Source organism: Microtus pennsylvanicus, chromosome X (assembly GCF_037038515.1).
Source record: "Microtus pennsylvanicus isolate mMicPen1 chromosome X, mMicPen1.hap1, whole genome shotgun sequence".
NCBI lineage: Eukaryota > Metazoa > Chordata > Mammalia > Rodentia > Cricetidae > Microtus > Microtus pennsylvanicus.
In genome coordinates, this window is record NC_134601.1 from 34639142 (window position 1) to 34654339 (window position 15198).

General features: G+C 36.4%; 1 protein-coding gene across 1 annotated transcript in view; it reads left to right on the top strand.

Annotated features, from left to right (window-relative positions):
* Col4a5 (collagen type IV alpha 5 chain) overlaps positions 1 to 15198 on the top strand; it is a 187005-nt gene that overhangs the window by 104505 nt on the left and 67302 nt on the right. Inside the window, exons 22-28 of the mRNA XM_075957560.1 lie at positions 4746 to 4838; positions 6340 to 6410; positions 6678 to 6869; positions 7746 to 7914; positions 9483 to 9575; positions 9671 to 9775; positions 14395 to 14492. Of these exons, the coding sequence (XP_075813675.1) occupies positions 4746 to 4838; positions 6340 to 6410; positions 6678 to 6869; positions 7746 to 7914; positions 9483 to 9575; positions 9671 to 9775; positions 14395 to 14492 (821 nt within the window). The remainder of the gene's footprint in view (positions 1 to 4745; positions 4839 to 6339; positions 6411 to 6677; positions 6870 to 7745; positions 7915 to 9482; positions 9576 to 9670; positions 9776 to 14394; positions 14493 to 15198) is intronic.

A 15198-nucleotide genomic window follows, 5' to 3' on the forward strand; every position in this document is an offset into this window, starting at 1 on the left:
CTTAACTAATTATAGTTACTGTTATTGCTTAATGCATGGTAGGATTTATGGCCTCCTCTTTCTCCAAGGGTTTTGATCCAGAAATTCATCCCTAGTTTTTCCACTTTTACTGCAAGTAGTAAAAAAATGTCCATGTTTCAAGTTTCTAGGAAAGTAAATGTCCATAGTATAGGCCTTGTTCTTCATGAGGAGAACAACAAGCAGATGGAAAAGATGGAGGCTCTGTTTGCACAAAGATCCTGGAAAAATCGTCCAGCCGACAGACCTGACAGATGGAAATGTAACCATTTTGTATAATGTATTTCTGCATAGAGGACTGTGATAATTAGTAGTATCATGCCAATGCCTCGTAAAAGACGGAATTGCCATTGTGCTGAAATAGGATGGGGCTGGTAAATCAGCATGTAAGTGGATAATAATATTGATGACATAGGGAGAGGTTTTGGTCATTCAAGTTTCTATGGTTGAATAATGGCAATGGTTTTCCATGCCATTAGTCAGTTTACTTCCACATGGAAATTATAATATATATATATATAATATTTTCGTTTTGTTCTATATGAGTGTCTTAAATCTTCACCTATTTATGGTAGACTGAAGTTAGTTATTACTGGTGGTGGTGGGGTTGGAATTGTATTCAGGTTTGCATGGGTCTTTTGTAGCATTATTTTTCTTTTGCTTAGGAGTGATGCTAATATTTGGATATACCACAGCAGTGGCAGTAAAAAACAGTCAGACTTGCCATGCACTAATTGAATAATTTGAAGGTGCTAATGGTGTCTGTTGATAGAGTTAATTACAGTTGTGTTGTTAGCAAATTATGAGGTAGAGCTTTTTGTTGACTTTAATAATATAAGAAATTAAGAAATTTATGAAGGTGAAGAAATTGGTCTTGTAAAGATACAATAATTATGACTGTGTTATAAAGCTTTGGAAGTTGAATAATAGTGTGGATTCTTGTTCCTTACTTGTGTCTTTATTATGATTGAAATTACTCAAGTAAATTAAAAAGTACTAAGAATTAAAGACATAGTACAACAATTTAAAAAATTGTTTATGTTTTAATTATTTAATTATTTTATGATTCACTGGGAATTTTCAAGGGATTGCATTTGGATATCTAGATATTTGGGGGAACTGCTTTTTTCAGCCAGGTTAAGTCTAGAAGATTTGAAGCAGTATTTTACTTAATAATTAGTTTATTAGTAAATAAATACGCGTTGTAGTTGGAAAAAATCCAGAAAATCAGAAAAAATATGAGTAGGTGGGGAAAATAAAGTCGTAAGTTTAGAGTCATTATATTGCTTTCATAGGATAAAGTTAAGCCTAAAATCTTGATGGTGAGGCAAATAGTTTAAGGATCACACATGTAGTTATTAGTGGGGAATTTTTTTTTTTAATTTATTTATTTATTAAAGATTTCTGTCTCTTCCCCGCCACCGCCTCCCATTTCCCTCCCCCTCCCCCAATTAAGTCTCCCCCCAGCCCGAAAAGCAATCAGGGTTCCCTGTCCTGTGGGAAGTCCAAGGAACCCCCACCTCCATCCAGGTCTAGTAAGTTGAGCATCCAAACTGCCTAGGCTCCCACCAAGCCAGTGCGTGCAGTAGGATCAGAAACCCATTGCCATTGTTCTTGAGTTCTCAGTAGTCCTCATTGTCCGCTATGTTCAGAGAGTCTGGTTTTATCCCAGGCTTTTCCAGACCCAGGCCAGCTGGCCTTGGTGAGTTCCCGATAGAACATCCCCATTGTCTCAGTGTGTGGGTGCACCCCTCGCGGTCCTGAGTTCCATGCTCGTGCTCTCTCTCCTTCTGCTCCTGATTTGGACCTTGAGATTTCAGTCCTGTGCTCCAATTTGGGTCTCTGTCTCTGTCTCCTTTCATCGCTTGCTGAAGGTTAATATTCAGGAGGATGCCTATATGTTTTTCTTTGGGTTCTCCTTATTTAGCTTCTCTAGGATCACTAATTATAAGCTCAATGTCCTTGGTTTATGGCTAGAAACCAAATATGAGTGAGTACATCCCATGTTCCTCTTTTTGGGTCTGGCTTACCTCACTCAGGATAGTGTTTTCTATTTCCATCCATTTGTATGCAAAATTCATGAAGTCCTTGTTTTTTATTGCTGAGTAGTACTCTAATATGTATAAATTCCATACTTTCTTCATCCATTCTTCCATTGAAGGGCATCTAGGTTGTTTCCAGGTTCTGGCTATCACAAACAATGCTGCTATGAACATTGTAGAACATATACTTTTGTTGTATGATAAGGCCTTTCTTGGGTATATTCCCAAGAGTGGTATTGCTGGGTCCAGGGGTAAGTTGATCCCGAATTTCCTGAGAAACCGCCATACTGCCTTCCAAAGTGGTTGCACAAGTTTGCATTCTAGTGGGGAATTTTTTAAGACAATGTTTGACATCTGAAATCCTGTTTCATTGGCTTAGTTAATAATGGGATATATTTTCTTAAAATTAATTAATGAAAGGAATCCAGATTGCCCTAAGGTGTTGAAAAAGAGAAGTCATGAGCTGCATACAGCTGCTAGGGAAGTGACAATGAACGTAGTTAGAAGAGCTCAGTTATTAGCATGCCCTCCCTATGCTTGCAGAGTTTATATGCTCTTTAGAGTGGAATCTGATAAGAGTGGTATTCCAGTGAGTGCTCAGCATGCATTTGTTATTGGTAAATTGTATAGCTTTGACAAAGTCTACTATTTTTCATATGTTTTGCTCATCATGGAGGTTATGGTTGATGGATGGTCCAGAGCATCTAAATAACATGTGTACAGATTTTGAGAAAAGCTAAGACAAATCCAGCATCCTTGATGCAGTTATATCAAATAGCTTAGAAAGTTATTATAAAACTGTATTAGTGTCTGTTGAGTACATCCTTCCAGTAATGGAAGTCATATATTTCTATTCATGCTATTAGTAGTTGAAATAAGTTGTTCATAGTAGCTTGAATGAACATAGCAAGAAATATGAGTAAACTATTTGAAGAATTGGATGATATTTAGATTTGAGTATGTATCATAAGGAGAATTGTTAATTGTTCATGTAGCAAGTGACACTACTACTATGATACTCTAATTTCAAAGCTGAGAGTTAAGTATATAGTTGGAATTGTTATGCTTAGTAAGTTGGAGATTCTGGTTTTATGATGGAAGTTGATAAATATTGTTTCTCGGGATACAATTACAATAAAACTCACTTAAATGAGTATTTTTATCTATAACAGGGAGTAATTATCTTTGTAAATATAGGTGAAGGAAATTATGAGCATAATTAACATAATATAATATTAATTCATTTATTTTATTTGGAGTTGTCTCAGTGTTTTGGTTTGGTTCCTAAGACCAATGGATAGTTGTTATCCTTTAAAAGTAAGAAAACTATATTTTTATCTTTGATTGCATAAATTAGCAGTTCGTGGACACATTTTTGTAAACTGAAGTATGAGGATTCAGTTATTAGATTCATAATGTGTTTTGTTGAAACTATGTTTGCAATATGGGAAGTATGTAATGAATTTAAGATTAAAGAGTAATAGAACTAATAAGGTCTTATCCAATGATTATTAAAGTACCTTTGTGTAAATGATGAGTTAATACTGTATTTGTATATAATTCATTCCTTGTGTATTGTTTAATATTTATAAGGTATAGAGTGTGCTAATATGTTTGGAAAAATGGTTAGGAATAGCATGTAGGACCATCAGGAGAATTGGGATCTGGGAGGAATTAGGAGAGGGGAAAGTATATGATCCAAATATACTATATGAAAAATTTAAATAAATACAATTTAAATTAATAAAAATAAGATATGATATGATAGCTAGATTTGTAAGACTGGCTCACATTCTTTGGGATGATATTGAGGGTTAAAAGGTTTTTAAATTTTTAAGCAAAATGTGTAGTTTGGCTGTGAATTCATTTGTAATGTGAAAGACCAAATAGTATTTATGATGTAAATCCATGTTGTATTAATAATTCTATAGTTCCAATATAACTTTATATCTACATATTGAGAATAACTACAATATCTAGTGGTGTATGGCTAACAGATGAATGTACAATTTGTTACTTTAAGTATATTCATTGTGGGTAAATGGGGCTTGTTATAATGATGGCTCTTCTGTTTAATACCCACCAGTTTGTCATTTAATGCACAGTGAAAACTACAGTCTAGCATGGCTTCTATAACTTGGTCCCACTTCCTTATTCAGCTTCAACAGTCTGATCTACCTGCTGCTCCTTGTCTGTTCATAGAATATGCTATACATGTTACACAGATACCATGCTTTTCATTTTGTTTATGTAGTTACCTTTCCATGAGATCTGTCCTGATCTCAGCCTGTTTCCAATTGCTGCTCACCTAGCACACTCAGTCACACCCATTTCCCCCTACACACATATTTGCATACACCTTTAAAAGCTTACTAAATTTAATTTTAAACTATTTAATATGCCATTTAATAATTTATTGCCTTTATTGTTTATTATTCCTTTCCATTGGTAGGAAATTAGTGCCACAGACGTGAAATTTTGTCTGCTTTATTTTATCAGTGTGTCACAAACACTTAAAGCAGTCCTCTATATATCGTAGGCACTATTTGTCTAAGAATTGGTTTTCGACATAGACTTCTGCAGACACACAGTTGAGTAGGAACGCTATTCCGTTCAGCTGACTTCTTCAAAAGTTATCTAAAGAAGGTCTAATTAACCCTTCCAGTAATATTTGTTTTTCACCAGGTGACAAAGGTGACACCTGCTTCAACTGTATTGGAACTGGCATTTCAGGGCCTCCAGGCCAACCCGGTTTGCCAGGTCTCCCAGGTCCTCCAGGTAAAATATTCTTCCTATAGACAATGTTTTGTTGGCTCTTATGACCATGTTAATAGTTTTGTAATGTTGTTAGTTTCCCAGTTTATAGCTAGTTACTCATGTCTACAAATTATTGAATATGAGTTGCCTCTCTTATGAAACCTTTTTTGTTTATAATACCAAATTCTACCAACATTCTTTATTACAATGGTATTATTCAAAGAATTCCATTGTCCCCAAAGTGAAATGACATATAGAGTCAGACTTTTCTTCTAGAAAACTAGGGATACTGTTCATATTGTCTGAATACCAAGTATGGTTTCCAGAGTCAGAGTTATTAGGGATATACCACATATTGTCATTAAGGAGCAAGGTTTCTATTAAAGTTTTGGCAACCAGCTGCCAATATTCTTTGTACATGTAAGGACTCCCTCCTAATTTTGAATAATTTTCCAGAACCACAACTATTCCATTCAATTAACTCTTCACATATGCCAATATTATATATTCTTGAGGTTACATATAATGCCTGAGTCCAGGCTGATAATAGATTCCAGACTACTTACTAGTCTAGTGTGTCTACCAAAGACACAAATTCATTAGGAGTTTGGAAATACTTTTAGCAAGCCTCATAGTTGCCACTAGGAGCTAGTAAGTAATATCGCCTGTACTTTCAATCTAGTTTGTCTTCAATTTGGGAATAAATAATAATCACACAGAGGGCTTGTTCAAATCCAGCTTTCTGGATTCCATCTCCATCATCTTATTCAGTGGCTCTGGGTAAAGAAATTCTTAGCAATATCCAAATATTAACTTTGAAACTAATAACCGAGTAATAATGACACAGAGAGTGCAGAGATTCATCTGTAGAGTCACTGGTTTAGTAACTTCTTTCTAACTTTAGTAACCTCTGGCGCCAAACAGAACTTATAAACCAAATCTTAGGGAATGGCAAACTAAAAAAGGGCTAACAAGGATATAGGAAGATTGTATAGCTGAAAATTATGATCATGCAGTCTTTTTATTTTCTTCCTTGGCAATAGGATGGTTATAGGGCTTCTAGCCCCACCTCACAGTGCCTAGTAGCTGTAAACTTTGCGAAGGAATACTCCTGAGGATTTAATGCTATATGTGTTGTTAAATATATTTATTTATAAGAAAGTCTGATTTCGGGCTTGAGAGTGACTCAGCAGTTAAGAGCACCCATATGAAGGTTCATTACGGTCTGCAGTTCCAGTCCTAGCGATCTGATACCTTCTTCTAGCCTCCATGGGCACCGGACACTCAGGTGGTGTGCAGACAAATGAACAAAACACCCACACACATAAAGTAAAAGTAAATAAACTTCAAAGAAGAAAGTCTGATTTCTTCATATTGAGAAAATGAGAGAAGGAAAATATGACTTAAATGTAGTCGAATAAAGTTCTCAGTTTAGAATCTAATTTTGTAATACACTGGTTTCTATATGAGCATGCTTGGGGTCTTAAGGCTCAGAGCTCACATGATTCTGTGTGTGTTTTAGGATCTCTTGGAGTCCCTGGAGAGAAGGGTGAAAAAGGAAATGCTGGAATGACTGGTCCAAAAGGATTACCAGTAAGCTTCGATTCTATTATGAGCCACAAAAGCCTGGAAAGAAGCCACGTGCCCTTTGATTTTCACTTACGGACACATACACTGAATTTAGTTTGAATGTTAAATTATAATTTATTTTATTCCTTTCCTTTCCCTATTTTGTCCTCTTTACTTCATCATACTGAATGTTATTGTGTGGTTTAATGGAGTAAACTGGAGAAAAGAATGTTAGAAAAAATTCTGATTTCCTTTTTCTCTTTCTTCTCCCTCTTTTATCTATTAACTCAGGGAATACCTGGACTTCCAGGTGCTCCAGGCTTTCCAGGATCTAAAGGTGACCCTGGCGATGTCCTCACTCTTCCGGGAATGAAAGGTGACAAAGGAGACTTGGGTTCCCCTGGAGCTCCAGGGCTTCCTGGTCTACCTGGGACTCCTGGAAAGGATGGATTGCGAGGACTCCCTGGCCCCAAAGGAGAGCCTGTGAGTTGGTCTGAAAGTCTCCTTTTAGGTCAGATTGTCAGTACTATTAGAATGACATTCTATCTCAGTGGTAGAACTCATACCTGTTTGTGAGACCCTAAATTTAATTCTTGGTAAACTCCTTCCTCCCCCCCCCAAAAAAAATCTTGCTAAATTAAAATAAAGACTGGGCCTAGTACTTACATGAGTAGTCTACTGATGCCTAAAATGATAAAATTTTACATTGAAATTCTACGTTACTAACTAGAGTTTCCTTACTATTTTCTTTCAGTTTTATAAACAACTTCTTAATTCATTGCTGCATCAATTATTTCTAGCTATGAATGGGTAGGAAATTAAATGCTTAAGAGTCAGTGTGAGATTCACATCTTATTCCAAATATCTCTGGGGGATTTTTTTAGATATGAAAAGAAATGTAATATGATATATATGTATATATATATATAGGAATGTTATAGATTTATGTGCGTAGATGGCCAGGTTAAGATACTATAAAGCCAAACACTTAGCATAAATAAACAATCTCATTTTGTATTTAACATACAGTCTAGGATATTTGAATTGGAAATATGTATTATAATAGGATAGATAAATGATAACTATCTCAACTCCTGGTAGATTATAAATTTTTTAGAGCAGAAATTTTGATCTACTTATCTTCTTGGCTTGTACCACCAGAAGATAGAGTTCAGAAATATTTATTGAAGGAGGTAATGAGTAAGTAAGTGATACAATCATAGATCCAATTTAACAATATCACACAGTTATATACCATTTAAGAAGTATTTATGCCTGTTTCATGTCCCTGGTTGTATTCTTTCATACTAACCTACATAAAGTTATATCAATGTGTTTCTTAAATATTTCCATTTTCAGGGTGGAATTGCTTTTAAGGGTGAAAGAGGTCCTCCTGGAGACCCAGGTTTGCCAGGTCCCCCAGGAAATATGGGACCTATGGGCCCTGTTGGCTTTGGACCCCCAGGCCCTATAGGTGAAAAAGGCATACAAGGTGTGGCAGGAAATCCAGGTCAGCCAGGATTACCAGGTAAGTTTACTATGATAGTTTGTTTGATTTCTTTTCTTTTCTTTCTTTCTTTCTTTCTTTCTTTCTTTCTTTCTTTCTTTCTTTCTTTCTTTTTTTCTTTTTTGAGACAGGGTTTCTCTGTGGTTTTGGAGCCTGTCCTGGAACTAGGTAGCTCTTGTAGACCAGGCTGGTCTCGAACTCACAGAGATCTGCCTGCATCTGCCTCCCAAGTGCTGGGATTAAAGGCATGCACCACCACCGCCTGGCAGTTTGTTTGATTTCAATTTTTGTGCTTAAAAGCAGAAATAAAAACATTGACTTCCTCTCAAGAGAAATGTGTTTCTTTGGCTTTTTATATGCTCCTAGCAAGGGACTAGAATGTGTTTGTTTAAAGTGGAATTTCTTGTTAATTTTTTTCAGTCATTTGTTGGTATTTTTATTATATTTTTGTGTATATATTTGTGTGGTTCTTTACATGTAACCCATGCACATTACTATTTTTATAATTTATTTAAAAAAAATCATATTATAATACAGTTATAATAGCCAGATGTTGGTGGCACAAACCTTTAATACCAGAACTCTGGAGCAGAGGTAGGCAGATCTCTATGAGTTTGAGGCCATCCTGGTCTACAGAGTGAGTTCCAGAACAGCCAGGATTACACAGAGAAACACTGTCTTGATAAAAAAACAAAACAAAACAAAAAAGTTACACTATAATTATAAAACTATCCTCCTTACCTTTCTTCCCTCCAATTCCAACCCCTCTCATCATGTAACCCCTTTCTCTGTTTCATATTCATGGTCTTTTTTGATTTAAATGCTGTTTTACACACACACACACACACACACACACACACACACACACACATACAACCTGCTTAGTCTGTATAATAATGTTACTTGTATGTATATGTTCTCAGGGTTGAAAACATACACCTTAATTTTAGAGACAGAGTCTCTCACTGAACCTGGAGTTCACTGATACGTCTAGGCTGACTAGCTCCAAGGATCTGCCTGTCTCCATATCCTCAGTATTAGGGTTACAGACATGTACTACTATGGTTATCTTTTTTTCCATGGGTGTTGGGAATGTCAATACAGATTCTTCTTTAGCAGGCACTTTGAAGACTGAACCTTCCTCCCAGCCCAATTTATGTTCTGATTATCAAGGGAAGGAGAAGATAGGTATTCCAGATGAATGGGGGGGTTGATTTCTTATGTTTTGGGGTTTTTTTTGGTTGTTGTTCTATCCAAGGCATCTCCTATTGGACAATGCTGAGCCATACTGGCTGAAAGCAGACCTTCCCTCCTTAGATCACTAGTTCAAATATCCTTCTCTTCATGGATCCTGAACATATCCAGAAATACTTCCTTTGTCAGCTGTCTGAATATCCTTTAATCCAGTCAGGCTGCTGACACCTAAAATTAGTTATCAACCATTCTCAGTCATTGAAGTACCTAAAACCGTGGTTTCTCTTTGAAGTCTTATCTTTCTGTTTGATACCTCCCTAGAATATACAAAATGGGATTGGTTTTTTTTAGTCAAGTAAATGATTCTACCTCTGAAGTAATTCATCTATTTTCAGGTCCTAAAGGGGATCCAGGCCAGACCATAACCCAGCCAGGGAAGCCTGGCCTGCCAGGTAATCCAGGCAGAGATGGTGAAGTGGGTCTTCCAGGTATGTAAAGAATTGCCTTTATTTCAGAAAATCTTCATCACTTTACTTCTTTTTTTTTGGATATTTCTCATTCTTACGCTGCTATTTTTCTGTAGGTGATCCTGGACTTCCAGGCCAACCAGGTCTGCCAGGAATACCTGGTAGCAAAGGAGAACCAGGTATCCCTGGGATTGGGCTTCTTGGACCTCCAGGTCCGAAAGGTATGTTGAACTAGATACTGGGCTGTGTAGATTAACCTGTTAATATGATAATACTATTTCATAATATAAAACAAAGTAAATGTAATTCTTTTGCTACATGTTGTAAAGAATGTAAATGAAAAGCCACATTGGGGACTTGAGAGATTGTTCAGAGATTAAGAGTACTGACTGCTTTTCTGGAGGAGTAAGGCCTACTTCTTAGCATCTCCATGCAGTGCCTAAACAGCCTTAGTTATAGGTCTAATGGATTCAATGCCTTCCTGTAGTTTCTGAGGGTACTAGGCACACACGTGGTTCATGTACATCCATACAGGCCTGTTGGGGTAGGCCTCTTATTTATTTCCCTGCTGTCCAGACTCCCAAAATAAACACACAGAAACTATTAATTAAATCACTGCATGGCCTATTAGTTCTAGCTTCTTATTGGCCAGTTCTTACATCTTAATTTAACCCATTTCTATTAATCTGTATATTGCCACATGGCTTTGGCTTACCATCAAGGTTCTGTCTGGCCTCTGTCTCTGGCAGGGCTAAATGGCTTCTCATGACTCTGCCTTCCTTCTCCCGGAATTCAGTTTAGTTTTCTCAACCTCTCTATTCTGCCCTGCTCAGGCCCAAGATAGTTTCTTTCTTTTTTTTATTGATTTTTATTGAGCTCTACATTTTTCTCTGTTCTCCTCCCTTCCCTCCCCTCCCCTTCAACCCTCTCCCAAGGTCCCCATGCTCCCAATTTTTCTCAGGAGATCTACTTTTTTTTCTACTTCCTATGTAGATTAGATCTATGTATGTTTCTCTTAGGGTCCTCATTGTTGCCAAGACAGTCTCTTTATTAATCAATGCTAATCACAGCATGCAGAGGGAAATCCCACATCACCTCCCCTTTTTGTCTAAATGAAAAGAAAGGTTTCAATTTTAACATAGTAAAATTACATATACAAAACAGGTATCAAGCAAGAATTGCAGTTACCATATTTATATCTACTTTCTATTTTATCATAACTAAGGAAAATTATAACTATCTCTCTATTCTTCAACTCCATCAAAGATTCCAGAAGGATATAGCATTACCTAAGTACACTATAAGCAACTTCCAAAACTCTATAATTGGCAGAGACATCTTGCTGTCTGGACAGTCACCCAAAGTTCTTCTGTACCATTGGGGCATCTATCTTCAGCCTACTGGCTCACAGTATCCAGAAGACTTTTCCAAGAAACAAGAAATTTCAAAAACTGTTCCACCTCTATTGGCGGTTTGTCAGTCACTTTCTCCTGTGTACTAAAGAATGTCTGGCAGACTCTTTCATGAGGCAGAAACCCTGAAGGACTGTCTCACTTTTTATAGGCAACATCAGCAGTCATATTTCTGTGGGTCCTGCATATCCAGTTCATACAGCAAAACATCAAGCAGTCCAGGCAAGAGCAGTTTTTTAACTCCATAAGGAGCCTCCTTGATGCCCATCTTCCTCTTAAAGTAGATTGGTGCTGCCAGGAATCAGATGTGTCTCATGTTCATGAAAAGTCTAAGTGCTTAAAACGTTTTAAATGCCATATTCTGTTAGTCTTTGAGAGGTTTAAATAATAACTATCTATCTGAAATATATCTCTGTACATCTAGAAAACCTAACTAACATGACTATAAGCTTGACTATTATAGATGACTATCTATTAACCTGTATTTCTTAATTATCCATTACATTTTTAATGAGATGTACAAGTACAATGCCTTAATAAAGAGCAGAAATATACATACAAAAAAATTGACCTTAAATTTGAATCAATAAAGCAAGATCCATACCAATGCAAATCTCTGTAGCATATCTCCGTTTAAATGTAAAGAAGCATTTATAAACAATCATTTAGAGAATTTGGTCATAGTTCTCTCCAAACTGCTTCCTGCTTTTTGTTGTGTGAAGTATTTTTGGGAGTATTCATGGCGACCTTTAAGGAGGTCTTGGTCCATCAAACTACATTAGTCTGGAAGAAATCCATAGGTTCTCATCTTCTGTGGAAACAAAAGAAGAACCTCTTTTCCAAAGTGGTATATTCTTAGACCCATATTCTGAAATCAAGATACCTTTAAAATACATTTTCTGGTTTAGCTTAGTAGCCCATACAGTGAAATGTCTCTCTGTACTTAGCTCATTAACAGTCAAAAAATAAAAAATAACACAATAATAAACATAATCCAGAGTCTGTGTATTTTTCTTCTTTGCATGGCTTATTTTTCTTACACTATAACTTTTTCTACAAGTTTAATATTTATTATCTTTACTCCTTTAGTCTATGACTTTCTGTTTCTTTTATATTATATTTACTGTCTTTTTATGTTTTTTCTTCTCTCTCCCAAGCCTAAGTACATTTTTTAAACACACCTCATTTAGAGGTCTTTTATGTCTGAATCTGTCCTACTGTGTATCTGAAATCTTTTCTGACCAGAAGCACCCTTTTTTAAAAAAATGCTAAGTGGGCATAGCTAGGACCAAAACAGCCCTGCCTGCTTGCTCTGCCCAGTCCAACATGGTGGAGACATGTTCACTGCCTCTGAGAGCCATTCTCTCTGTCCCAGATCCAGGGTCCGGTCACAGAAGGTCTGTCTTGCCATTAAACAAGTTGTAACAGTCTGCTCACAAAATCTATTTAAATGCTCCATAGCCAGACCTCCCAAAAGAGTCAGAGCCATTCATGCTGGTGAACCAGGAAGCAGCTGTTTTGAAACTGCACTTTTTTTCTGCTACCACTGAATCAGGAAGACCTCTCTTAAAGAAGCTGCAGTATGCTGCCAGCAAAACAAAGCCCATCCAAAAACAAAAAATGCGGCTAAACTTTGTTTTTAGTGTCTAGAATTTCTTTCCAAGCCCTCTCAGGTTTTATGTAGATTTAGCTAGTACACATTGGGGCGCCAATTTGTAGTAGGAGGCTGCTTCTTTGTTCCCAGCTGCCCAGACCACAAAATAATCACTCAGAAACTATATTATTTAAACCACTGCTTGACCAATAACTTAAGTGTATTGCTAGATAGCTCTTATACCTTTAGTTAACCCATTTTTATTATTTTATATTTTACCATGAGTTCATGGCCTACTGGCAAGGTTCCAGCTGGCACCTTGTGTCTTTCTCCTCTGGCAGCTCCATGGGTATCTCCTGGCTCTGCCTACTCTCTATATATGTATCTCTTCCAGCCTGGCTATATTTGGTTAAGCCATTGGCCAAGAGCAGCTTCTTTATTCATTAACCAATAAAAGCAACACATATTCAGAAAAGACTTCCCATACCATTTCCCCCTTTCTGTTTAAATAAAAAGAAAAGTTTTAACTTTAACATAGTAAAATTACACATGCAAAACAGGTGTCAAGCAAGAATTACAGTTACAATATTTATATCTACTTTATATTTTATCATAACTAAAGAAATATATAACTATCTATCTATTCTTCAACTGTATCAAAGACTCCAGAAGGATATATTACCTAAGTAAACAGGAAGTGCATTGTAAGCAACTTCCAAAACTCTATAATTGACAAAGACATCTTCCTGCCTGGACAGTCACAAGCCAAACATCCATACACATGAAATTAAAATAATAAGAAAAATAAAATATTAAAAAGAGAGTCACTACATGCACCATAATTTTGGAGGCAAGGTCTTTCTTTGAACCTGGAGTTCATTTTCTAAAACAATCTAGTGTCAAAACTATCTACAGTGCTTAGTCTTACTGAAACTTGATATACCATAGTTTAATGATACTTATAGGAGACCTACCCTTTCCTGGATGGAGCTGGAAGAGGAATGGATTGGGGGAAGGAGAGTGGGACTGGGAGAGGTGAATTGGGGGAGGCTACAGCCAGGATATAAAATAAATAGATAAATAAAAAACTATCTGCATTTCAGAGATGCAGAAATTATCTTGTGCTAAAGAACATCACAGAAATTCTTGCATTTTGTGTTCATTGTATTCTCTGAGCTTAGAATAGTTCCTGGGAATATAGCAAGCACTAAATAGACATGTAATGAATTAATAGATTATATTAATCAAAAAACAGATTCACTGTACACATACACATTATTTTATCCCAAGTTAAATATTCCCTTGATTTATCGAAATTTTGGGGTTTATTTTCTATAGTTCTGCTTTATTATTCTCATGAGTAGCAACACAGCCCCTTTTGTAATGACAATTCTCACTTCTACCAAATACTTTTATTAAAATATCAGATCTGATTCTATGTGTCAGTTCTTATGTAACACATGAGTTGCATTTAGCTCATCTGTAAAGGTCCATGATAGACATTCTGCCACTCTACCTCTTGATGTAAGCAGAAGGGAAGTTCTGTATTTTTATGTGGCATTCATTCACTATGTTTAGTTCTGACTTATTCTATATTCTTTAGGAGAATGCATCTTCTTATACACCCATTAATCTGTGGAAATGACAGACTAAAGTGGGTGAGAGATAATCGCAAATATATATCTATTAGGCCTGGTTCTGAGTAGACATACAGAATGTCCATGTACTTTTAATGAGTTGTTGTGTAAAGCATGATTAGGGAGATGAGAATGTAACTATCTTTTTTAAAGTTTGTTCTTCTTGTGAATTAAAAAAAAGTCTTGCTGTTTTGCAGGTTTCCCAGGAATTCCGGGACCTCCAGGAGCACCTGGAACACCTGGAAGAATGGGTCCAGATGGCCCACCTGGGTCACCAGGCTTTCCAGGACCAAAGGTCTGGAAGTTTATTTTTAAAGTTTTATTTTTTAATCTTTTATGTATATGAGTATTTTGTCTGCATGCATATGAATGTGTACCATGTGTGTGCCTAGTGACTACAAAGGTCAGAAGAGAGTCTCGTGCGCCCTGGAACTGAAGTTACAGACAGTTGTTAACCACAATGTGGGTGCTGGGAATTGAACCTGGTTTTTCTACAAGAGCAGTCAATGTTCTTAACTGCTGAGCCATCTTTCTAGCCCCAGTTGGGAACATTTTAACCTGCCCCTCTTTTTTATTTTTTATTTTTGTCTATTCTACTGTCCTTAGTCCCATTTCCTATTTTGAGTTAGACATTGGCCCAGGTCTTAATTATATTGAAAGAATTAACTATATTTTCATTTAAAAATAAAATATCTAATCCCAAGCCATATTGGAACAAAAGGTAATATTTAGATCCCAAAAGTTTCGGACCTTTGTTTAGACAAGTGGGCTGTTAGATTAGATGGAAGAATCCAATGATCAGCTTTACCTGTGCTTATGTATATAAACAGTAACCCATTTCCTACTTGCCATACCTGTGTGATGATTGGTGAGATTGTGCTGGGTGTGTTAAGTCATTTCTGTATTGCTTCTTCTGTTCCAATTCCACCAAAGACACATAAAGCAAATCACTGCTATTGGGTACTACTAATAAATAACTCCCTTAATACTCCTTCTATTGT